General features: G+C 47.7%; 1 protein-coding gene across 3 annotated transcripts in view; it reads left to right on the forward strand.

Moving 5' to 3' along the window:
* Positions 1-26,762, forward strand: part of unc5d (unc-5 netrin receptor D) — a 362,879-nt gene that overhangs the window by 201,764 nt on the left and 134,353 nt on the right. For all 3 annotated transcript variants that reach the window (XM_033014104.1, XM_033014105.1, XM_033014106.1), the window contains exon 2: positions 12,164-12,379. In XM_033014104.1, the coding sequence (XP_032869995.1) occupies positions 12,164-12,379 (216 nt within the window). The remainder of the gene's footprint in view (positions 1-12,163; positions 12,380-26,762) is intronic.

Here is a 26,762-nt window from a genome sequence, read left to right on the forward strand (position 1 = left end):
GGGTGTTGTCCCCACTTGCCTCAAGACATCAACCATCGTGCCAGTGCCCAAACAGTCAGCCTCAGGGAGTCTCCACGACTTCCGCCCAGTGGCACTCACCCCTGTCATTGCTAAGTGCTTTGAGCGGCTGATCTTGGCTCACCTCAAAGCCAGCCTCCCCCCCACACTGGACCCCCATCAGTTTGCCTACCGGGCCAACAGGTCTACAGAGGACGCCATATCGGCGGCTCTACACTCTGCCCTGACCCACCTGGACAACAACAACTCCTACATCAGGTTGCTGTTCATTGATTTCAGCTCCGCTTTTAACACTGTCATCCCCGCCAGCTTGATCACCAAACTCAGCGGACTTGGCATCACCACCTCCCTCTGCAACTGGACACTAGATTTCCTCACCAACAGACCACAGTCTGTTAGGGTCAACAACCTCACCTCCTCCACTATAACACTGAACACTGGCGTGCCACAGGGCGTGCCACAGGGCTGTGTGCTCAGCCCTCTCCTCTACTCCCTCTTCATCCATGACTGCATCCCTAGGAATGGATCCAACGCCATCATTAAGTTTGCTGACGACACCACGGTGGTGGGACTGATCAGTGACAACGATGAGTCAGCCTACAGAGAGGAGGTCCAGCACCTGACAACCTGGTGTGCCAACAATAACCTCGTCCTCAACTCCAAGAAGACGAAGGAAATTATTGTTGACTTCAGGAAGGTCAGAGGAGGCAGTCATACCCCCATCCATATAAACGGGACTGAGGTGGAGCGCGTCTCCAACTACAAATTCCTCGGGGTACACATCTCGGAGGATTTGTCCTGGTCCCTCAACACCTCCAAGCTGATCAAAAAGGCACAGCAGCGCCTTTACTTCCTGAGGAGGCTCAAGAAAGCTCACCTGTCCCCCCAGATCCTGACCAACTTTTAGCGCTGTACCATCGAAAGCATCCTGACCACCTGCTTCACGGTATGGTACAGCAGTTGCACCGTAGCGGACAGGAAGGCACTACAACGGGTGGTGAAAACCGCTCAGTACATCATCGGTGCCCCGCTCCCTGCCATGGATGCCCTCCACCGAAAACGGTGTCTGAGACGGGCCGGGAAGATCATCAAAGACCCCTCCCACCCCAACCATGGACTGTTTGCCCTCCTCCCATCAGGGAGGCGGTACAGGAGCCTCAGGTCTCGTACTAGTAGGATGAGGAACAGCTTCTACAACAACACTATCGCATTGCTGAACTCGGAGTCCCGCCGATAGATTTCTCCAGTCTCTCCGTCCACATTGTTTGCTTATTCTGTATTTTTATTTCTATATTGCACTACTACTACGGACTGACGCTAAACTGCATTTCGTTGTACCCATACTTGTATCTGTGCAATGACATTAAAGTTGAATTGAATTGAACAGGGAAGGAACAATGTGCTGGGTCTGCTGAGGTCTATCGGACAACTTTGCTCTGCTGTTTTCACGGAGAAATAAATGGCTGAAGATGACTTTCAGATTATGTTTGGGTTTAGTTGGGAGACTTGCAGTAGTGTCCGTTCGTGGAAACGGCCGGAGGTAGGGCTTATAAATATAAGTCAGAGACTTATAGATCCGACAGGGAATTCAGGGAGGTAATTGCCATGAAAGTATGGACAACTCTACCCACAGAACAGTGAGTCTGCAAGAATAATAATGTATAAGCATCGGGGCTGATGAGAAAGACTGAGAGATCCTGGAGTTAATGCAAGTCGCTCTTAGACTGAAAGTCCCATTACATCTTGGGGGTGGCACGGTGGCGCAGCGGTAGAGTTGCTGCCTTACAGCGCTTGCAGCGCCGGAGACCCGGGTTCGATCCCGACTACGGGTGCTTATCTGTACGGAGTTTGTACGTTCTCCCCGTGACCCGCGTGGGTTTTCACCGAGATTTTCGGTTTCCTCCCACATTCCAAAGACGTACAGGTTTGTAGATTAATAATAATAATAATAATACATTTTATTTTCGGGCGCCTTTCAAATCTCAAGGACACCTTACAAAGATTAACAGAAGAGAAAAAAAACATATAGTCGGAGAAAAATAAATAATAAGGACATCATCAATATACAAATTAAAGATAGAAATCGCTCCAAAGACACAAAATCAAAAAAACACAATGTGAAGAGAGAGCAGCGGCAGCTAAAGCGCGCTAGCGTCCACTCTCCCTTCCGACAGCCATCTTGGACACAGACTAACATAGTAACTACATACAAAAAAATCGCACAAAAAAAAGGCACAGAGTCCAGTCCCCATCCCCAGTTCTCCCAAAAGTCAGGCCTATTGAGGCCACCGCTATTGCCTCTACGGAGGCCCGATGTTCCTGGCCGTTCTGGCCGGGTGGAGTTGCCCCGGCGTCGGGAGAGTCCTCACAGTGGCTGGGCCACCTGGAACGGCCGCTTCCTAGCTGGGGATTGTCGGCTTCCGAAGCCGACATGGACGCACCGGGTTTGGAGCTCCCAGGCTCCCGATGTTAAAGTCGGCGCCGCCCGCTCCACTCCACAGACCCGCAGCCCGGAGGTGTTGAACACGGCGGTCACAGCTCACCGGAGCTCCAGCGCGTCGATCCAGCGCGGCGACCCAGGCAAGGCATCGCCCGCTCCGCTCCACGATAGCGCTCCAGCGCTGTGCCGCCAACGAAGCCGAGGTGCTGGGCGGTCCCCGCCAGGAAACGGCGCTCCAAGCCCGCTGGTAGACCACGAGGACGGGTCGACGGGCAGCCCGGAGAAAAAGCTGCCTCACCGACCAGGTAGGGACCTAGAAGTAAAATTGCCTCCTTCCCCCCACATTAAGAAGTCCATTTCTCCTACAAACGAAAAACAAGACTTACTAAAAAACTAGGGGGAAAAATGGATTAAACGGACGGCTGGTTAGCAGCCGTTCCCCAAGATGGCTCCTCCTCCCGATTAATTGGCTTGGTATAAGTGTACATTGTCCCCAGTGTGTGTAGGATCGTGTTAATGTGTGGGGATCGCGGGTTGGCACGGTCTTGGTGGGCCGAAGGGCCTGTTTCCGCGCTGTATCTTTAAACTAACCTAAACCTGAAAGGCAATTAAAGAAGCTACTATACACACCTGAAAGCCAATGATAAATGATGTCCTAAAGGATAGATGGCAGATGGAAAGATGCTCAAGGGTCCTGCAAATGTGAATAATTAGGACATGGGGATAAGAATTTAAAAGGCGTCATTAATAAGTTTGCGGGTGACAATAATGTGGGTGGTATCGTAGATAGGTAAGAATTTACAATTTTGATCAGTTAGACAAGCAGGCTGAGGAATGGTTAATAGCGTTCAATGCAGATAAATGCGAGGATTTGTGCTTTGGGTTGTCAAACCAAGGCAGGGCCTTCACAGTGAAAGACAGGGCTCTGGGGACTGTTGTAGAGCAGAGGGATCTAGGCATGCAAGTACATAGTTCCTTAAAAGTGGCATCATTGGTAGATAGGATGGTGAAGAAGGCTTCCGATACATTGCTCTTCGTCAGTCAGTGCATTGAGTATAGAAGTTGGGATGTTACGTTGCAGTTGTACACAACTTTCATGAGGCTGAACTTGGAATATTGTTTTCCGTTTTGGTCACCCTGTTATAAAAAAAATGTTGTTAAACTGGAAAAAAGTGCAGAAAGGTTTAAGAGGATGTTTCCAGAACTTGAAAATAAATTGGATAGTTATATGGATGGGAAAGGAATGGAGGGTTATGGTCTGAGCGCAGGTATATGGGACTAGGGGAGACTATGTGTTCGGCACGGACTAGAGGGGTCGAGATGGCCTGTTTCCGTGCTGTAATTGTTATATGTTATATGTTATATGTTTGAGGGCCTGGGCTATAGGAAGAGGCAGGGCAGACTTGGACTTTATTCCTTGGAGTACGGGCAGCTGAGGGGTGAACTTGTATCTCCCTGGGTGGTGAGATCATGAGGGGAGTAGATAGGGCTCATGCATGGTTTTTATAGAGTCGGAAATTCAAAAACCAGAGGACTTAAGTTAAGGTGAGATTTAAGGGCAAAGATTTAATTGGAACCTGAGGGGCAACTTTTTCCACACAGTGTATATGTGTATATGGAGCGAATTGCAAGAATAGGTATGAGTAGGAAGGAACTGCAGATGCTGGTTTACACCAAAGATAGACACAATGTGCTGGAGTAACTGAACGGGTCAGGCAGCATCGCTGAAGAAACATAATAGGTGACATTTCGGGTCAAGACTCATGTTTAGATTGAGAGACAAGAAGAGGTGGTTAAGCAGGTATTAAAACAACATTTAAAAGACATTTGGACAGGTACATGAATAGATAGGTTTAGAGAGGTATGGACCTAACATGGGCAGGTAAGACTAATGAATTGAATTGAATTCACAAGTCACAGTGAAATTCTGTACTTGCGTAGCCAAGGTATGCAAATAGTCGCCCATAAAGGGCGCTTACAATGTTACAAATTTACCCCCCTCCCCCACGCGCCAGTTCCCCCTTTGTTCTTCCCCCACCACCTCCCTTACGATGGTCCCAACATGCCGGGTCCCCATTGTTCTTCCCCCCTCCCTCACGGCGACCCCCCCCCCCCCCCTTCCCGAGTCCTCTGTTTGGAATAGTGTAGATGGGACATCTTGGGCAGGTTGGGCCGAAGGGCCTGTTTGCCGTGCGGTGTGCGTGACTGTTTGCCGTGCGGTGTGCGTGACCGTTTTGCACTGCATGACCAAAGAACGACCCACGGAAAATAAGTGAAATCCTGATCAGTACTTTAATTTGATTCAGCCATCATCGCTCCAAAAGGATTGATTCTGTTAGCTACCAAAACACTATCTAATCTCAGGTCAGGTACAGAATAGTTTACATGCATTCCGAAGCTCCGTCCACAATGCCCAATTAGGAACTCCAGCTTGGATGCACACTGGGAATGTGTTCAATGTTTTGCTTGAGCAGGTAAGATCGATAAGGGCAGTCGTCATTATTTAAGGCATCCTTAAAAAGGTTGCAGCTGATTTTGTCGTCCTGCTAATGGACAGTGCTATCTCTAGTGCCTGAGTTATGCCCCTGTCCCACTTAGGAAACCTGAACGGAAACCTCTGGAGACTTTGCGCCCCACCCAAGGTTTCCGTGAGGTTCCCGGAGGTTGCAGGTGGTTGCCGGAGGTTACAGGTAGTGGAAGCAAGTAGGGAGACTGACAAAAACCCTCGGGAACCGCACGGAAACCTTGGGTGGGGCGCAAAGTCTCCAGAGGTTTCTGTTCAGGTTTCCTAAGTGGGACAGGGGCATTACAGCATTAACGTGACTTCACTTCTGAGATAAAGCAATGCATGTGCACTATAAAGCAAAACAACTTTGTGCTGTCGCTGCTCAGCAGGCCAGGCAGCATCCGTGGAGGGAAATGGGCTGACTACAGTTGCTGTCTGCACGGAATTTGTACGTTCTCCCCGGGACCTGTGTGGGGTTTCTCCTGGGTCTCCGGTTTCCTCCCACACTCCAAAGACGTAAAGATTTGTAGGTTAATTGGCTTGGTATAAGTTTAAATTGTCCCTAGTGGATGTAGGGTAGTGTTAATGTGCGAGGATCGCTGGTCGGTGCGGACTCGGTGGGCCGAAGGGCCTGTTTCTGAGCTGCATCACTAAACTAAACTAAACTAATGTGACATTTAACCATAATAAATGACTCATTATACCTTCTGCCGCAAGGTATACTTCACTTTGCTGGGGCTATTTCGGAAGACTATTCCTTCTCTCCGGAGATGCTGCCCGTCCCGTTGAGTTACTCCAGCATTTTGTGTTAATCTTTGTTTTAGGAAGATTCGATTGATAAGGAGTGATCGTGGAAATTCGGGCGAGGATTTGACTGCGCTGCAGTGCCAGCTATAGAAATCTCTCTGTCTTTCAAATCCATGATAGACTGTGACCTCTGGTGGTGCGCATTTTGCTTCTAGTTAGCAGAGGAGCCACATAAAACATGTTCAGGGTCTATTCTGCTTGGCGTTGCTAAGTAGCTGATGGAGTGAACCGTGCAGGAGGGGCAGGGATTTCTACTCGAGTTCCACGATGCAATTACAGTCGTAAGTGATTGGATGCCCTCCAGAATTGCACGCGGGGACCCACTGGCGGGCTCTTCAGTCCCCCTGCCGAGACGCTTGGTTGAAGGCATAACACGTTCTCTAATGTCTCAGCCACACACTGAACCATCCCATCAACAACTAGAGAGGGGCCGCAGAATTACTCCAGCACTTGGTGGCTTTTTAAAATAAACTTATAGAGAGAAAACCCACGCGGTCACGGGGAGAACGTATAAACTTCGTACAGACGGCACCCATAGTCGGGATCGAACCAGGGTCTCCGGCGCTGCATTCGCTGTAAGGCCGCAACTCTACCGCTACACCACCGCGATGATATAAAGCTCAATGCAATGTGGGTTGTGAAGAGAAAGCAGAGTGTATCCAGAAGATAGAAACAAGGTTCTTTATTCACTTGGGCGACTTGAACGGACAAGAAGATGATACATGGAATACACCGAGAAAGAAAATTAGGTCATCTAGTTAAAATTGACAAGCAGAATATTTAGAATCATAGAGTCATCCAGCACGGAAACCGGCCCTCTGGCCCAACTTGTCCATTCTGGCCGAGATGCGACATCTAAGCTGGTCCTATATGCCCGTGTTTGGGCCATGTACCTCGAAACCTTTCCCATCCATTATTGTTAAATGATGGGAAGAGAACAGCTCCGCCCAAGACCACGAAAAATTGCAGTGAATTGTGGACCCAGCCCAGACCGTCACCCAATCCAACCACCCTTACATTGACTCCATTTACACCTCACGCTGCCTCGGCAAGGCCAACAGCATAATCAAGAATGCCTCGCACCCCGGCCACTCCCTCTTATCCCCTCTCCCATCGGGCAAAAGGTACAGAAGTGTGAAAACGCACACCTCCAGATTCTTCTTCCCAGCTGTAATCAGGCAACTGAATCATCTTACCACAACTAGAGAGCAGTCCTGAACTAATATCTACCTCCTTGGCGACCCTCGGACTATCCTTGATCGGACTTTGCTGGCTTTGCCTTGCACTTAACATTATTCACTTATAATGTATCTATACACTGTAAATGGCTCGATTGTAATCATGTATTGTCTTTACGCTGACTGGATAGCACGCAACAAAAAGCTTTTCACTGTACCTCGGTACACGTGACAATAAACTAAACTGAAACTAACTCTCCAACCATACAACCAAATCTGACAATAAATGAAACTGAGCCTGAGTGTTTGATAAATGTTGCTATTCGCAGGGCCTAAGGTGCCTTTGTAAGTTAGTCACTGAGAGTTGAGGGCCTTTCCCACTTAGGCGATTTTTTTGGGCGGCTGCCACAATATTTTCAACATGTTGAAAGTTTTTCGGCGACAGTGGCGCCAATTTTTGCTGTCGGTGATTGTCATAGGTTGTCGTAGGTTGTCGCCAGGTGTGGTGGGTGAATTCCATTTAAACTAGTCCCTGGCAGTCGCCTAAAGATTCTCCTAAGTGGGACAGGCCCGATGTGCAGTACAGCAAGCAGCGGCGAATGCAAATGGTACGTTGGCCTTTATTGCAAGAAGCTTTAAGTCAAAGAGTGAAGATGCCTTGTTCTAATTACATCGGGCTCCGATGAGACAGCACCTGGATTATTATGTACCAACCTGGCCTATTGACCTAAAGAAAGATATACTGCATTAAAAGGAGTGCAATGAAGGGTCATTGTATTGATTTGCGGGATGACGGGTTTGGTGTAGGCGTATTGATTAAGTAAGGCAAAGCTCTTTTCAGTTTTGCAGAATGAGATGAGGTCTTATTGATATATTCAAAATTCTTATGGAGTATGACAAGGTTCTGTGGAGTTAGTGTTTTCCCTGGCTGAGGTGTCTAAAATCTAGTGGCAGTCTCAAAACTAGCGGTCGGCTATTCAGCAGAATGTGAAAAATCTTTTTCGTAGACAATGTGATGGACCTTTCGAATTCTCTAACCAAAAACAGCGTGGGAGCTTAATTACTGACTATATTGAAGAGAGAATAGATTTTTAGATAATAAAGTGTTCAGAGGTCAATAGAAGTTTCAGTTTTAGTTTTAGAGATACAGCGTGGAAACAGGCCCCTCAGCCCACCAAGTCCACGCCGACCATCGATCGCCCATACACTAGCTCGATCCTACACCCAAGGGACAATTTACAGAAGCCAATTGACCTACAAACCTGCACGACTTTGGAGTGTGGGAGGAAGCCGGAGCACCCAGAGAAAACCCACGCGGTTACAGGGAGAAAGCACAAGCACCGAGCGGGCAGCACCTGTAGTCAGGATTGAACCCGGGTCTCTGGCGCTGTAAGGCAGCAACTCTACCGCTGCGCCACTGTGCTGCCCTCAGGGAGTGGCACTGGAGTGCAGGAATGCACGTGAAGTAATTGAATGCTGGAGCAGAGATGAAGGATCCAATGCCCTATTCCTGCTCTGTTTGTTAATGCTCTTCTTAACCTGGGGTGATTAGGGGAAATCAGCACAATGGCACCAACAGAAAATGCTCAGAAAACGCTACAAATCCTCATGGGGATTAGTGGTGAACAATATCTGATCCATGAGTCAGTGAAAGAGTCAAGAGTGTTTGATTGTCATCTTCTTCTTATTCTTACTTGTCTCACAAATTCTTACTTGCAGCATCACAACAGAATATCTAATCAAAGTACTCTGTAAACAATATAATAAATGCAAAAAATAAGTTCAGTGTGTGTATATATATACATATAATATCTATATTATATATACAGTATACACACACACACACATATATGTATATGTATGTATGTGTATGTATATGTGTGTGTGTGTGTGTGTGTGTATATATATATAGGATGTGTAGGAGAGAACTGCAGTTGCTGGTTCAGACTGAAGAAGGGTCTCGACCCGAACGTCACCCATTCCTTCTCTCCAGAGATACTGCCTGTCCCGCTGAGTTACTCCAGCTTTTTGTGTCTATTTATATATATGTTTGTATATATGTGTGTGTGTGTGTGTGTGTGTGTGTGTGTGTGTGTGTGTGTGTGTGTGTGTGTGTGTGTGTGTGCGTGTGTGAGTGCGTGTGTGCGTGCGTGTGTGTGTGTGTGTGTGTGTGTGTGTGTGTGTGTGTGTGCGTGTGTGAGTGTGTGTGTGTGTGTGTGTGTGTGTGTGTGTGTGTGTGTGTGTGTGTGTGTGTGTGTGTGTGTGTGTGTGTGTGTGTGTACATACATAAGCATAAAAACAAACAATAGTAGTGCAAAAAGACAAAATCAATGCAGGCGTCAATGCAGTTCAGAGCTTATTCGGAGATTGGGGTGTTTGTGGGGAAGAAACTGTTCCTGAACCTGGACGAAGCAGATAGAAAGTGAGAATATGGATGAAAGATTGTGGGAGTCACACAGTCACAAAACTGAAATAAAAACAGAAGATCCTTAAAACAATCGCTAAGTCCTGGGGCACCAGAACAGAAGGGGGAAAGCAAGTTTTCAGTAGCAGAGAAGGCAAGCTAGGCACAAGAAACTGCAGACACTGAAACAGGAGTGGAAAACAATGAGTTATGCAGACAATGAAACTGACAATGAAATGACAATGAAAATGAGTGTCATTGTGTGCATAGCCCATCACCTGGCTCACAGCCAACAGTGGCCATTTCCTTGTTCATCGCTACATTTTGCATATCTTTCATTCATTTGTACTATATCTCTCTCTACATCACCGTCTGTATCCCTCGTTGCCCTTTCCCCTGACTCTCAGTCTGAAGAAGGGTTTCGACCCGAAACATCACCTATCCATGTTTTCCAGAGATGCCGCCTGTCCCGCTGAGTTGCTCCGACATTTTGTGTCTTTCCATCGCATTCTCAGATGTCCTGAAGAGATGGACGTCAGCCATCTTGAGGCAGTCTGGCCCAGTGTCACTGCAAAGCTGCCAACATGGTTGATTCTAACCTGCCCCCACAGATCAGGGATAATTAGAGATAGACAATAAACGCTCTTGCTACAAGCGTGATACATTTCCCAGTAATAAGTACGTTTCTAATGGGCCTGTCCCACTTAGGCGATTTTTTAGGCAACTACAGGCGACTAGTTTGTCGCCACATGTTCGCCGGTGGTCACCGCTAAACTTTCAAAATATTTCGGCAACAGTGGGCTTGATGCCAATGAGCGTAGCTTGACTTCTCCTGACGTAGGTGCTGTCGTAGGTTGTCGCCAGGATGACGTAGGTTGTCGCCAGTTTTTCGGCGACCTGCTACGACTGTGACAATCGCCAAGTGGGACGGGCCAATAAAGTGCTCGGTATGAAATAGAATGAGAACACTTTTTGGATTGAGAAGTAAAGCTGTCAACACAGAGGTGAGAAAAAAAACAACATTAGTTGCTGTTTCAGCAACGAGACTTTGCACAATGCTGACAATGAGCATCTAACCTGAACACTAACCCTTGCCTTTACCTGTCAAATATATCCCTGAACGGCTTCACTTGCACAATGCAATTTGGCTGTTTTTGTTCCTCCTTCCAAACGCTTAATTGCCTAATCGGGTTAGTATTTCCATTTAGTCCTCAGCACCACTGATAATTGCTTGAGCACACACTGCAGTAAACCGGCAGGGATTGATCGATGGTCTTTTACTCGATCATTCCATCAGCGAGATTGCTTTTGGAGAATTAGCCAAATTCCGCAACTTGCCGCTCATTAAGGGCACGGTTAGCTGCGTAACAAGTGACCCATTTGCAACTCACATCTAATGGAGCCCCTGGTTTTTGTGCCACGCTAACACGCTGCAGTCTGACAGATAGCATGCTGAGTCAATGCACTCGCCCGGCCACAGAACATTAAAGGGAGGTTATTCATTACGGTTCTCTCAGAGTACAGCACAGTGGCGCAGTGGTGACTTGCAGTGGATTCCAGGCACCCAACGCCCTCTGTGAAAATGTGTAGAAAGGAACTGCAGATGCTGCTTTACCGCATAGACACAAAATGCTGGAGTAACTCAGCGGGACAGGCAGCATCTCTGGAGTTAAGGATGGGTGAAGTTTCGGGACTGACGAAGTCCCTCGACCCGACACCCACACTAGGATCGATTTATTTTACTTTTTTTTACACCGCCTATTAACCGACAAACCTGTACGTCTTTGGAGTGTGGGAGGGCACTAGGAACTGAAGATGCTGGTTTACAAAAAAGAGACACAAATTGCTGGAGTAACTCATCAAGTCAGGCAGCATCTCTGTACAAAATGGACAGGTGATGTTTCGGGTGGGGATTCCTTCTTCTGAAGAAGAAGTTCCTGCAGTTCCTTGCGTCTCCCAAAATCAAAACTCAGGCTAACTTGGGGGGTAAAGCTCAGCTAAATATCCACCCACCGACCTCCACCCCATCTCCTTGCCCCTATCCCATGGAGATTGAAATTAGCTTGAGTGGTATCTCTACCTCAGCGTTCTTTGCAGTACCACTGTTTGAAAGAGTTTAACTCTCCACCTGACTGCATGGATCCAAACCTTGTTTGAATATTTTCACAGGTCAACAGAGGTAATGAAATACCTGAGAAATTCTCCCAGGGCAATATGTAATCGTTAAACAAAGTTTGTATTGGTTTGGACTATGATATGCAGATGCCTCTAATAAAAAATGTATTTAAAAAAAATTAAATTACATTTTAAAAAAAATGCTCCAAGGGTTTGATGTGGGGTTATGGTGCTAATTGCCCAGATTGTAGATTTAGTTTAGGTTACTTTGGTTAGTTTAGTTTAGTTTGTTTTAGTTTAGTTTAGTATAGTTTAGACGTATAGCATGGATTCAGGCCCTTCAGCCCACCGAGTTCACACCGACCATCGATCACCCATTTACACTAGTTCAATATTACCCCACTTTCTCATCCGCTTTCCACACATTAGGGACAATTTTAATGAGAGGACAATTAATGTAAAGGTGTGTCTTTGGGATGTTGGAGGAAACCGGAGCATCCGGAGGACACCCACGTGGTCACAGGGAGAACATGCAAATTGGGCTCAGACAGCTCCCGAGGTCAGGATCGAACCTGGGTCTCTGGCGTTGTGAGGGAGTGGTTCTTCCAGCTTTGCCGCTCCTCGTAGCAGGAACCTAGCTGCTGTTCCTTCTGTTCCTACTCCCACTCTGATGCCGTGTTACTCTTCTTCCTCAGCAGGGGCAAACACTGGAGATCTCCAGGCCGCGTCCACACCCGTCGAGACCCTTCCCCGCTTCCAGGTTGAGCCAGAGAATTCCTACATTGTGAAGAACAACCCCATTAAGCTCCGCTGCAAGGCAATACCTGCCATGCAGATTTTCTTCAAGTGCAACGGAGACTGGGTGCATCAGGATGAACACATGCTGGAGGAAGACGTGGATGAAAACACAGGTAAGGCACCTTCCTTCTGGGATCCCTGCATACGGACAGTGCCTAGAGTCATGGAAGCTGGCCCTTCAGCCCGACTAGCCCATACCGGCCAACATGTCCCATCTACACCTGCCTGCATTTGGCCCACATCCCTCTGAACAGTCCTATCCATGTACCTTTCTGAATGTTTCTTAAACGTTGCCTCAACTACCTCCTCTGGCAGCTCGTTCCATTCACCCACCACCCTTTGAGTGAAAAAGTTACTCCTCAGGGCCCTACTAAATCTTTCTCCCCTCACCTTAAACCCATGTCCACTGGTTCTGGACTCCCCTACTGTGGGCAAGAGAGTCTGTGCGTCTACCTGATCTATTCCTCTCCTGATCGTGTACTCATTTGGAGTTGAATCACCTGACGTATTCATGAGTTGCACTGTATTAGCTGACAATGTAGGAGGAGTTCATTTGGACCATTAAGTCTATGCAGTCCCATTGCCCCTGTTTTCCTCCCTGCAACCTGTTCTCTCTCAGATGCGGATCAACTCCTCCCTGACACGAGGGATAATTTACAGCAGGTAGTTAACCTTCTGACCAGCATGAGTTGGGACAAGGGAGAAGACCAGAGGAATCGCATGTGGTTATAAGGGGAACATGAAGTTGGAACATTGGGTCAGCTGGTAGAGCCACTGCCTCACGCCGCTGAAAACCCGGGTTCGATCCTGGCCTCCGATTCTGCCTGTGTGGCGTTGGCATGTTCTCCCCGTGGCCAGGTGGGTTTCCTCTGGTTTCCACCCACATCCCAAGGACGTGCGGGTTTGTAGGTTCATTGGCCTCTGGAAATTTTGATGGGAGGGGATGTGAAAGTGGGATAACAGGACTAGAGTGAACGGGTGATCGACGGTCAGCATGGACTTGTTGGGGCCGAAGGGCCTGTCTCCATTCTGTAGCTTTCAATCAATCAAACAAACCAGCGTTAGACAATAGGTGCAGGAGGAGGCCATTCGGCCCCTCAAGCCATTCAATGTGATCATAGCTGATCATCCACAATCAGTACCTCGTTCCTGCCTTCTCCCCATATCCCTTGACTCCACTATCTTTAAGAGCCCTATCTAGCTCTCTCTTGAAAGCATCCAGAGAACCAGCCTCCACTGCCCTCTGCGGCAGAGACTTCCACAGACTCACAACTCTCTGTGTGAAAAAGTGCCTCCTCACACCTACAAACCAGCTCTACAAGCCTGCTTTATTTGAGCGCACGAGTTTCTGTACAATGTCCTAAACCACTTAATATTTGGGGCCATGTGTAGCCTATATACTGGAGCGTTGTATGGCCAGTGGATGGGAAGATTCACTTGTACTTGTGTGGTCTTCTGTGTTCAGTATTTGGTCCCTCTCGCAGCTTACACCCACTGGAAGAGTGAGCATAGTTAGAACATGTCAGCCTAGATAGAGAGAATGTTTCCACTTGTGGGAGAGTCTAGGACCAGAGGCCTCAGCCTCAGAATTAAAGGATGTTCCTTTAGGAAGGAGATGAGGAGAAGATTATTTAGTCAGAGGGTGGTGAATCTGTGGAATTCATTGCCACAGACGGCTGTGTAGGCCAAGTCAATGGATATTAAGGCAGAGATAGAGAGATTCTTGATTAATACATGTGTCCATTAGGGTTATGGGGAGAAGGCAGGAGAATTGGGTTAAGAGGGAAAGATTGATCAGCCATGATTGAATGGCGGAGTAGACTTGATGGGCCTAATTCTACTCCTATCATTATGAACATGGACTTATTCTGGTACCATTTTGAAGTTGTTGATTCAGGTCCTTTATATCGAATGATCTGACTATAACTGAATGAAAGAAATGTCACCAATTGATTAGCAATATTTTTTGACTTTTCTGTTATAATTTACCAGACCCACCTCCAGTATTGCCCGTGTAAAGATGATTTAATATAAGGCCAACGGAGGCGGGGACTTTTAGTTTGAGTCAAGGGAGGCACGGTGGTGTAGCGGTAAATTTGCTGCCTTACAGCGCCAGAGACCCGGGTCCCGGGTTCGATTCCGACTACGGGTGCTGTCTGTACGGAGTTTGTACGTTCTCCCCCGTGACCTCCGAGATCTTCGGTTTCCTCCCGCGCTCCAAAGACGTACGGGTTTGTAGGTTGACTGGCTTGGCGTAAGTGGAAATTGTCCTTACCGTGTGCGGGGTAGTGTTAGTGTGCGGGGATCGCTGGTCGGCACGGACACGGTGGGCTGAAGGGCCTGTTTCCACTCTGTATCTCTAACCTAACCCTGTGCTCAGAGAAGCATTCCTTAAGAAATGAGAATTAAATTTATTGTCATTGCAATAATGATGCTTTCAGTTCTGAAAGCTTCTGTTTCACTTATGAGGGGGTGGGGGGGTTTATAATAAGTTACACATATATCAAATTAACTTATGGCAGTGCCTGTAGAGTTGGTTTCTGCCTCCCAGTTTTCTGAGCATTCACTGAGAGGAAATTGCCAATCATTCAGCATCAGGTGTCAAAGAAATAGCTGTGAGATGTCAGAATATTGAGTGGTCAGAAGAAGTAATGATGGATATCGTAGCTACCTGCGTCAAGATTGCTGATGATTGTGTGGCACGTGCAGAATTAGAAATAGGCACTCTATTCCACGGTAGACACAAAATGCTGGAGTAACTCAGCGGGACAGGCAACATCCCTGGAGAGAAGGAATGGGTGACGTTTTGGGTCCAGACTCTTCTTCAGTCTGACCCAAAAACGTCACCCATTGCAGCCTGAAGAAGGGTCTCGACCCGAAACGTCACCCATTCCTTCTCTCCAGAGATGATGGTGCCCGAGTTCCTCCAGCATTTTGTGTCCACCTTTGATTTAAACCGGCATCTGCAGTTCCTTCCGACACACACTATTCCAAGCTCTGTCTTGAGAAGCGATGACCAGGTAGATTCAAGGGTGACAAAATTGCTGGAGTAACTCAGCGGGTGCGGCAGCATCTATGGAGCGAAGGAAATAGGCAACGTTTCGGACCGAACCCCTTCTTCAGACCCTAGGTCTCAGACCCTTGAGTTTCAAGGGTGAGCTTGGAGACTACAACATCCGTGCCAACTCCTGGGCATCTCTGACCCATCACCGCTCAAGAAGGGTGTTGGGCATGGTATTGAGAACGTCAAGACTGTGGGTTGGGAGGCCAAAGAAGCCAGGTGTAAGTGACAAATGGAGAAGACCACCTCATAAACAGACCACCCGTTCACCCATCTCCCACCCCTCATAGGCCCACCACCCAACTCGTATCCCTGACACGACCATCAACTCCCCTCAATGCTCTTGCCACCCATCTACCCACTGAACATGGACAATTATGGAGCCGATTAGCCAAACAGAGATTCAAAGAGTCATACAGCATTGAAGCAGGCCCTTTGGCCCAACTTGCCCATGCCGGCCAACATGCCCCGGCACCTGACTCTCCCACGGCTCCGGGCCTCTCTCAACCACTCCTGCAACGGACCCCAACTGCACTTCATTCGACGCCAGATCCACCCCCTCAACAATACATCTCTGTACATGCCCCTTCTACACTAGTCCCGCCCGCCTGCTTTTAGCCCATATCCCTCCAAACCAACCCGATCCATGTAACCGTGTAAATGTTTCTTAAATGTTGAGATAGTACCTGCCTCAGCTACATCCTCCGGCAGCTTGTTCCATACACCCACCACCCTTTGTTTCAGAATATTACCCCTCAGATTCCCATCAACTCTTTCCCCCCTCACCTGAAACCTATGTCCTCTGGTTCTCGATTCCCCTACTCTGGGTAACTACTCATAAGTTACGAAAGTTCTACGAAACAGAATTAGGCCATTCAGCCCATCAGTTCTACTCATTCAATCATGGCTGATCTATCTTTCCCTCTCAACCCCAGTCTCCTCCTGCCTTTTCCCCATAACCCCTGGCATAGTCGGCACCCCTCTTCAACATTTTCTGTTCTTTCGCAAGGATAGATGCAAGGCAGGGCAATCCTTCTTGAAGTGCCAGAGGATTTTCTTACATTAGTTGAGTTTAGTTCAGAGATGCAGCACAGAAACAGGCCCTTCTGCCCACAAAGTCTGTGCTGACCAGCACACTAACACTACCCTACACACACTAGGGACAAAAATGCTGGAGAAACTCAGCGGGTGCGGCAGCATCTATGGAGCGAAGGAAATAGGCAACGTTTCGGGACGAAACGTTGCTTATTTCCTTCGCTCCATAGATGCTGCCGCACCTGCTGAGTTTATCCAGCATTTTTGTCTTACCTTCAATTTTCCAGCATCTGCAGTTCCTTCTTGAACACACTAGGGACAATTCTACATTTACAACAAGCCAATTAAACTACAAACCTGTAGTTCTTTGGAGTGTGGAAGGAAACCGAATATCTCGGAGAAAACCCATGCAGGGAGAACGTACAAACTCCATACAGACAGCACCCGCAGTCGGGATCGAACCCGGGTCTCTTGCGCTGTAAGGCAGCTACTCTACCGCTGTGCCAATCTTAAGTAAATAAGTAAGTAAGTAAGTTTATTGGCCAAGTATTCACATACAAGGAATTTGCCTTGGTGCTCCGCCCATCTATCTAAGAAGGCGGTCCAAGCCTTTGGCTCAGCATGTCATTTGAAAGAAGTCATCCTCAATACCGCAGCACTCATCAGCACTGCATTGGAGCAAGACAGGCAGGAACTATTGAGCTTAATGGCTAAAGAGATGGAGAGAGCGGGGGAGAGAGCAGGGACAGAGCATTTAATTTGGATATTCAGCTGTGATCACGGTGAGTTATAGCACAAGTGGCCTATTCCTTCTCCTAATTTCAATATTTTTATGTTTCTAATCCTGGCAGTGGAATTTAAACCTCACAATCTCCGACATAATTGCATGGGCTCTCCACAGCTCACACTTGGTCACATCGCATTGTGTGAATAAGATTTTGAGTAATGAATTACAGAGGGCTCCAACTCATAATACATGGCCATGATCCAGAGATTATTCGCCAGCAAAATTAATGTTGCTCACAAAGCGTTTAAAAGCACGAAAAAATCATCATGGGTAGCTCGGCTTAGTTTAGAGATACAGCGCGGAAACAGGCCCTTCAGCCCATCGAGCCCAGGCCGACCAGCATGAGCACTATCCTAATAATAATAATAATAAATTTTATATTTAATGGGCGCCTTTCATACAAAATCTCAAGGACACCTTACATAGTAAAACATATAATCAGAATAAAATAAGTAATAAAGACATCACAGAGACACAAATTAAAAACAGAATTCATTCCAAAAACAGAAAATCAAAAACACAGTGTGAACACACTAGGGACAATTTATTAATTTACCAAAGCCAAATTAGCCTTCTTTGGAATGTGGGAGGAAACCGGAGCACCTTATGCGGTCATAGGAACAGCTTTTTCTCACGAGTAGTAGCTCTACTCAATAACCAAAAATCTGTAGCCTTCTTTTGCTGTGGTATTTTATTTAATTCACATGTTTGATCGATAATGTTTTATTATTAATGTTTGATGTTTTATGCGTCTTTTTCCTAACTGTCACTGTATGTCATGTTGTCACTTGCGGGCGGAGCACCAAGGCAAATTCCTTGTATGTGAATACTTGGCCAATAAACTTATTAATTCATTCATTCATTCACAGGGAGAACGTACAAACTCCGTGCAGACAGAAAGGATTGAACCCGGGTCTCATAGGGCAGCAACTCTACGCCACCGTGTCACCTCTTGAATTCTTTTTCTTCATATTACTCTCATATACCTCACTTGACATGATGAAGGCCATTCAGCCCATCGGATCTATGCTGGCTCTCAGACTAAACCCATCTATGCCATTCACACATTTATTATCTATTGGCCTCTTCTCTATCAAGTATCCATCAACCTCCCTCAGTTAAAAATAAAGTTCTGGAGGAACGGGTCAGGCAGCATCTGTGGAGGGAATGGACAGATAATGTTTAGCTCCCCTTTTATTTTTAACTCCCCTTTTACATATAAAATTCTTAAGAGATTGGACAGGCTAGATGCAAGAGAAATGCTCCCGATGTTGGGGGAGTCCAGAACCAGGGGTCACAGTTTAAGGATAAGGGGTGGACCATTTTTGGACTGAGATGGGGAAAAACTATTTCACCCAGAGAGTTGTGAATCTGTGGAATTCTTTGCCACAGAAGGCAGTGGAGGGCAATTCACTGGATGTTTTAAAGAGAGAGCTAGATAGAGCTCTTAGGGCGAACAGAGTCAAGGGATATGGGGAGAAAGCAGGAACGGGGTACTGATTCTGGATGATCAGCCACGATCATATTGAATGGCGGTGCTGGCTCGAAGGGCCGAATGGTCTACTCCTGCACCTATGTTTCTATATTTCCCATTCCCGTACTGACCTTTCTGTCCAAGGCCTCCTCCAATGTCAGAGTGAGGCCACTCCCAATTTAAATGCAAGCCTTTCTTTTCCATTTTTACCTGGAAGCAGTGCTGTTGAGGACCTTATTTGGAAAATCTGCATTATAGCAGCTTGCAGACTCACGCTGCAAGACATCTGCATACGGACGGGCACTTTGATGGGGCAATATCACATCACGCAAATTTGTCCCGAGTGCTTGTCTGAATCCACAAAGGGAATAGAATTGGCTGTGGGCTGCTTAGCGAGCTGCAGAATTCATCGCTCACCAATGCCAAAATGTTCATTTTACCTGCTGCTAGACCTTTCAAAGAATGGACACCCGGGGAGTGATTCCTTGCCTACAATTTAATCAAAGAGCTCAAGTTATATCATAAACAGCCAGTCTGATGCCATCATCTAAATCTAAAAATTGGATTACAGTCTGGAATGCATTTGGTTCCAACTTTCCCTGGGTTTAATTATGTATACAGTGTTCATTTTGCGTAGGAGGTTTTTTTCTTTTGTTTAAGGCAGAAAGGAAAGCTTTTTATTTACATTTCTCGACATCTCATCTTTCAGCAATGCCACAAAGAGCTGCGCAAAGCATTTTGGAGCACGAGTCATTGTTTTCCAGAGAAACTCAGCAACGCTGCTTTCAAAATCTCAGGCAGCCCAATTGAGATGAAAGGGCCAGTTATTCTTTTATTACTGCTGCCGTTGATTGAACTTGAAATGCTGGCCAAGAGGTAGAGTTGCTGGGTTATACAACACGGAGGAGGGCCCTTCAGCCCAACTCCACCAGAGCCAGGGACCTGGTTTCGATCCCGACTCAGTACGGAGTTTGTACGCTCTCCCCGTGACCTGCGTGGATTTTCTCCGAGATCTTTGTTTTCCTCCCACACTCCAAAGACGTACAGGTTTGTTGGTTGATTGGCTGGGTATAAATGTAACATGTCCCTGTTGTATGTTAGTGTGCGGGCATCGCTGGTCGGCGCAGACTCGGTGGACCGTAGGGCCTGTTTACGCACTGTATCTCTGGACTAAACTAAACTAAACTCATCCATGCCAACTGAAATGCCCATCTAATCTCGTCCCCATTTGCCCGCGTTTGAGCCATATCCCTCTTAAACCTTCCCTATCCATGAGATTGTCGTTTAATTATCATATATACCGAAGATGGAACAATGAAATTCTTGCAAGCAGCAGCGATAAAGGCCCTTAAATACAGTGTGCATATATAAAGTAATAAACCAAAAAAAATCTATAATTTAAGGAGATAAGGAGGCAGGGGGGTAGTCAGTCTACCCCACGACAGAAGGGGGAGGAGTTGTACAGTTTAATAGCCACAGGGAAGAAGGATCTCCTGTGGCGTTCTGTGCTGCATCTTGGTGGGACCAGTGTGTTGCTGAAGGTGCTCCTCAGGATGACCTGTGTCTCATGGAGGAGGTGGGCTGCATGGTCCAAGATGCTCCGCAGTTTGCGGAGCTTCTTCCCCTCCAAGACCTACCACCCGTGAATCCAACTCCGCTCCCAGGACGGAGCCAGCCTTCCCGATGTGCTTGTTAATTCTGTTGGCGTCCGCGGCCTTCGTCCTGCTGCCCCAGCACACGACGGCGAAGAAGATGGCAGCAGCCACCACCGATTGGTAGAAGATCTGCAGCATCTTCCTGCAGACATTGGAAGGAGCGAGCCTCCTCAGGAAGTACAGGCGGCTTTTGGTACATTCACCACCATCTGCAGTTTTTGTGTTTCTACTCCCTGTCAGCCAAGCAGCAGCACGTTCGAGCCCATTGTTAAGGGCCTATCTCACTTGGCCGTCATTTGCGCGCCATTTACGCGACCTCCAAAAATGTGGTCGTCGCGTTGTGACACACGGGTAGCGTGTGGGTAGCGCGGGACGGGCGCATGGAGAGGCGTGGAGGAGCGTGGAGTTGCTGCACGAAATCCTCGCGCGCCACCTGCGTGACGTATCGCGTATGCACGCTGACGCTTTGGCGTCACACGCTGGCGTCCCGACGTCTCACGTGTATCGCGTGGTGACGCATGGTTACGTCACCGTGCGTAACCATGCGTCGCCGCGCCGCAGTGTATTTTAATGACATCACGCGCACCTGACGACATGATGACGCGTGATTTGCGCGCGACGTCGCTCGTAACGATGCGTTGACCTATTTTACATTTGACGCGTAAATGAGGCGCAAATGACGGCCAAGTGGGACAGGCCCTTGACCCTTCTGACTCAAAACCCCCGCTGCTACGACTTTGGACTAAAGTGCCTCATGACCCAGTCCACAAACAATGAGCATCTTACAGCAGACGTTGAGCCTCCATAGAAAGTATAGACGGCTTTTGGTACATTTTGGTACTGCAGTGGCTTCAAGGCTAAAAGAATGTTCGATTTGTGTTGCAAATGAGACAACTTCCAGCTCACGATCTAATTTGAGGGGATTGTAGTGCTGCGTTCACTCCGTGTGTACACGGCATTCAGTAGCTTCATTAGCGAGTCTGCAGAGTTTACAGGAGGATTCCTTGTGTGAATCATCACTAGCGTACATAATTATCCTTCTGCTAAGGAAGGCAAGACAGTATCACAGTCAATCCACTAATAACCCCCCCCCCCCTCCCCACCCTCCCGTTCCCACACTGGCTTTTCTGTCCTGGGCCTCTTCCACTGTAAGGCAGCAACTCTACCGCTGCACCACCGTGCCAGCTATGTCCTGCGATTTTCAAGACAGCATAGGGTATTGCTTTCCTTCAAGTACATGCCAAGGCTGGCAGCGGTAGAGCTGCTTCCTTACAGCGCCAGAGACCCGGGTTCAATCCTGACAATGGGTCCTGTCTGTACGGAGTCTCCCCGTGACCCGCGTGCGTTTTCTCCGACATCCAAAGACAATAGACAATAGGTGCAGGAGTAGGACATTCGGCCCTTCGAGCCAGCAGCGCCATTCAATGTGATCATGGCTGATCATCCACAATCAGTACCCTGTTCCTGCTTTTTCCCCATATCCCCTGACTCTGCTATCTTTGAGAGCTCTATCAAAATCTCTCTTGAAAGCATCCAGAGAATTGGCCTCCACTGCCTTCTGAGGCAGATTGGTAGGTAATTGACTTGGTATAAAATGTAAATTGCCCCTAGTCTGTGTGTAGGATAGTGTTAATGTACGGGGATCGCTGGTCGGTGCGGACTCGATGGGCCGAAGGACCTGTTTCCGCGCTATATCTCTAAAACTGAAACTAACACTAAAGTAGGATTAAATTTATCTTTTGCACACTTCTGCCATCTCCTCTTGCACAGATGTAAGGCTCAAGGTCATTAATGAAGACACCAGGCAGAGACTTTCCTGTAACTGATCCGCAAGTACTCAAATATTCACCTCATTCCTCTCCAAGCGGTTTTCATTAGAAGCTGCTCATTGCTTTCGACTTTCTAATCCTTTATCTATCTAATTTGACACATCCCCTGTAAAGCCATGTACTCTTATCGGCACCAAACTTTCCACTCCTAATTAAGGAGACTCTGGCTTTCCTCCCTCCATGAAATTGCCTTTACCAGCGAATTAATGGATTCAGTTGTAGATTTATCCTTACCCCCGCACCTGGCGAGATTTCTCAGTGCGTATCCCGCTGATAGTATTTACTGGTTGCTTCCACTTGCAGCCAATTTCTGTCACATTTTATTTCGCTCTGAAGCAGTGTACCAGCTTCAAAGTCAAAGGCAGAGATAGTCAAATCCTTGATTAGAACGGGTGTCGAGGGCTTTGGGGAGAAGGTAGGGAAATGGGATTAGGAGGCGGAGAATGGCCAGGATTGACTCAATGGGCCGAATGGCCTAATTCTACTCCTATAACTTGCAAAATTGTGAACTTGTGAAATGAGTCTCATGGTTTTTAATTTCTTGTCACCCAGACCACAGCTAACAATGTCCTCTCACCTTTATAATCGCTACATTTTGCATATCATTCATTCATTTGTTCTGTATTCTCTCTATATCACCATCTATATCTCTCGTTTCCCTTTCCCCTGACTCTCAGTCTGAAGAAAGGTCTCGACCCGAAACGTCACCTGTTCCTTTTCTCCAGAGATGCTGCCCGTCCCATTGACTTTCTCTATCTTTGGTTTAAACCAGCATCTGCAGTTCTTTCCTACATACTCCTAGCTGCCAAGTGTGTGTCCTTATTTCACCATTGTAATACGTTCCCAGCCTTTCTGGGCTTTCTTCAGGCTAACTATCCCCTGATCTTCTTTTACCAGAGGTGCATCATTTACAAGAGCTACTTCCTCTGGATAAACCCCCTTCTAGTTGTAACTGGGGTGGTTGAGGCTCTCTAAGGCGCATTTGGAATATTGTGAGCAATTTTGGGCACCATATCTGAGGAAGGATGTGCTGGCTCCAGAGAGGGTCCAGAGGAGGTTTACAAGAATGATCCCAGGAATGAGTGGGTTACAATACAATACAATACAATACAATTCAATTTATTGTCATTTGGACCCCTTGAGGTCCAAACGAAATGTCGTTTCTGCAGCCATACATTACAAAACAAAAAGACCCGAGACACAACACAGTTTACACAAACATCCATCACATCGTTGTGATGGAAGGCAAAAAAAAACTTATCTCTCCACTGCACTCTCCCCCCCATGTCAGAGTCAGAGTCAAAGCCCCCGGCTGGCGATGGCGATTGTCCCGCGGCCATTAAAGCCACGCCGGGTGATGCAAGGTCGCACACCGGGTCTTGGTGTTAGAGCCCCCGGCGTGCGCTCGCAAAGTCCCGCGGCCATTCCAAGCCGCGCGGGGCGATGGTGTAAGGCCCCGCTCAGGTAATCTTCAACCCCGCAACTCGGGCGGGAGAAGTCGCCGTTGCGGAAGCCCCGAAAAGCGGTCACCCAGCAGGGACCCGCGGGCTCCCGGTGCCGCCGTCCGCCAAACCCGCAGTTGCAGCCTCCGAACCTCCGGAGGTCGGATGGCAGCAGCGCTCCACCACAGCTCCACCCGCACCGGACTCGGCCAGCCCCGTGACGGTGAGGTGAGTAGTCGGCAGCTCCGCAGCTGGAACCCCAGGTCGTTCCTGTTGGAGGCCGCTCCACGTTGCAGCCCCAACGACAACGGAGACCCGACAAAGAAAAGGTCGGGTCTCCCGTGCAGGGGAAAGATTTTAAAGTTACCCCCTCCCCCCCACACCACCCCCACCCCCCCCCCCACACACATACCCCAACAAAAAAAATAACAAAAACGGGTTAATCTATGATGAGCGTTTGTCGGCACTGGGTCTGTACTCGCTGGAGTTTAGAAGAACGAGGGGAGACCTGATTGAAACGTACAGAAGAGTGAAAGACTTGGATAGAGTGGATGTGGAGAGGATGGTTCCACTAGTGGGAGGGTCAAGGACTAGAGGTCATAGCCTCAAAATTAAAGGACGTTCTTTTAGGAAGGAGATGAGGAGAAATTTATTTAGTCAGAGGGTGGTGAATCTGTGGACTTCTTTGTCACAGAAAGCTGTGGAGGCCAAGTCAGTGGGTCTTTTTAACGTAGATATAGATAGATTCTTGATTAGTACGGGTGTCAGGGGTTATGGGGAGAAGGCAGGAGAATGGAGTTATGCCCCTGTCCCACTTAGGAAACCTGAACGGAAACCTCTGGAAACTTTGCGCCCCAAACCCAAGGTTTCCGTGCAGTTCCCGGAGGTTTTTGTCAGTCTCCCTACCTGCTTCCACTACCTGCAACCTCCGGGAACCGCACGGAAACCTTGGGTGGGGCGCAAAGTCTCCAGAGGTTTCCGTTCAGGTTTCCTAAGTGGGACAAGGGCATTATTAAGGAATTAGGCATCTGCAGTTCCTTCCTATACAAGCATCTCTGGAGGACATGGATCGGTGATGTTTCAGGTCGAGACCATCTCCTCCATCCCTGGTAATCCCCGGAGATCTCTGTGCTCCAGTCTCCCCCCTCATCTCTAAAGTTAATCTTGAATGTTGGCAGCCATGCCTCAAGCTGCCAAAAATCCTTCAGTAAACTCCTTTGCCTTCCTTAAAGCTGTGAGCCTCTCTCTCTCTGGCTCAGCATCAGTTCCTTCCTCGAAAACGGTGGTGCTTTAAGAAGTCCCTGCTGCATTGAAGGCCCAATGTAAACAGAAGTTATTTTTCTGTATTGTGTCCAATTAGCCCGTGCCCAGTGAGGCAGCCTTTGTCAACTAGATACAAATGTTTTTGGAGGTCTCCACTCCCTAAAATGAAAATGAAAATGAAAATCTCTCCTTTGCCCTTAAGGAAGCAGCAGGCAACATTAATTAAGGGATTGAACTGCTACTCACTAATCAATAGACCATCCACCATCACTGGAACAAGACTTTTACTCAGTGTAACAGAAAATGCTCAGAGGCGCTAGTATAGTGCTTGTTTAATCTTCCAGAGATCGAGGGTTCAGTCAAATTGTTTGTCAGTAAATCAAACTGAAAGGATCATAAGGGAGGCTGAGAGCTGCAGCTCCATCGACCCGAGTTCGATCCTGACCTCCGGTGCTGTCTCTGTGGAGTTTCCACACTGTTCCTATGATTTATTAGGTTTCGTCTGAGTGCACCAGTTTCCTCCCACATCCCAAGGAAGCGTGGGCTGGTGGGATGGTTGTCCACTGTAAAGTGCCTCTCATGTCCGGATGAATGGTGAAATCTTGGAGTTATTGAGAGGAGGTTTAAATCCCTGTCCCACGGTGCGAGTTCATTCCAAGAGTTCTCCCGAGTTTGCCCTGATTCGAACTCGGAGATTTACGGTAATGGCTGCTCGTCGGTACTCGGGGCTCTCGTGGACATTTTTCATCATGTTGAAAAATCTTCACGAGTCTTCCCGTGTTTACCTGCCGTTAGCGAGTCTTCCCGAGTACCTGCCGTTAGCGCTAAGAGACGTCCCCGAGCTCCGACGTACCCGCTACATTTATTCTCCGTGCTTACCACGAGTTTGATTTTTTTTAAACTCACAGGAGAACTCTTGGAATGAACTCGTACCGTGGGACAGGGCTTTAAGTTTAGTTTGGAGATGCAGCGTGGAAACAGGCCCTTCGGCCCACCGAGTCCGCACCGACCCACACGATCAACCTGTACATTAACACTATCTTACACACGAGGGACAATTTATAATTTTTCCGAAGCTAATTGACCTACAAACTTGTACGTCTTTGGAATGTGGGAGGAAACAAGAACACCAGGAGACAACCCACGCGGTCACAGGGAGAACGTACAAACTTCATACAGACAGTATCAGAAGTCAGGATCAAACCTGGGTCTCTGGTGCTGTAAGGCCTCAAATCTACTGCCTGAAAGTATTCTTAAGTTCATAAGTCATAGGAGCAGAATTTGGCCATTCGGCCCATCAAGTCTACTCCGCCATTCAAGGAGCAGACTCAATGGGCCGAATGGCCTAATTCTGCTCCTATATCTTGCAGTCTTATGGCAGATTTTGTTCCATAGAATATAGAACAGTACAGCACAGGAACAGGCCCTTCAGCCCACAATGTCCATACCTAACAAGATGCCAATCTAATCTGATCTGCCTACACATGATCCATAGTCCTCCATTCCGTGCAGTTTCACAAAGGACATCGGTAACCCATCTCAGTTGCTGTTATGCTGCTAGAGTGGGTTGGAGCTGATGTGATGGGAGGCTTATTATAGCTAGGTTATTAAAACTATAGAGTCATAGAATGATACAGTGCAGGAATAGGCCCTTCAGCCCAACTTGCCCACGCTGGCCAACATGTCCCATCTACACTTTTCTGTGTTTGTCCCATATTTCCCTAAACCTGTCCGATTCATGTATCTGTCAAAATGTTTCTTAAATGTTGCCAGAGTACCTGCCTCAACTACCTCCTCCGGCAGCTCGTTCCCTGTACCCACCACCTGAAAAAGTGATCCCAAAGGTTCCTGCTAAATCTTTCCCCCCTCACCTTAACTCTGGTTCTCGATTCTCCTATTCTGGGCAAGAGACTCTGTGTCTACCCGATCTATTCCTCTCATGGTTTTGAA

Source organism: Amblyraja radiata, chromosome 39 (assembly GCF_010909765.2).
Source record: "Amblyraja radiata isolate CabotCenter1 chromosome 39, sAmbRad1.1.pri, whole genome shotgun sequence".
Classification (NCBI taxonomy): Eukaryota; Metazoa; Chordata; class Chondrichthyes; order Rajiformes; family Rajidae; genus Amblyraja; species Amblyraja radiata.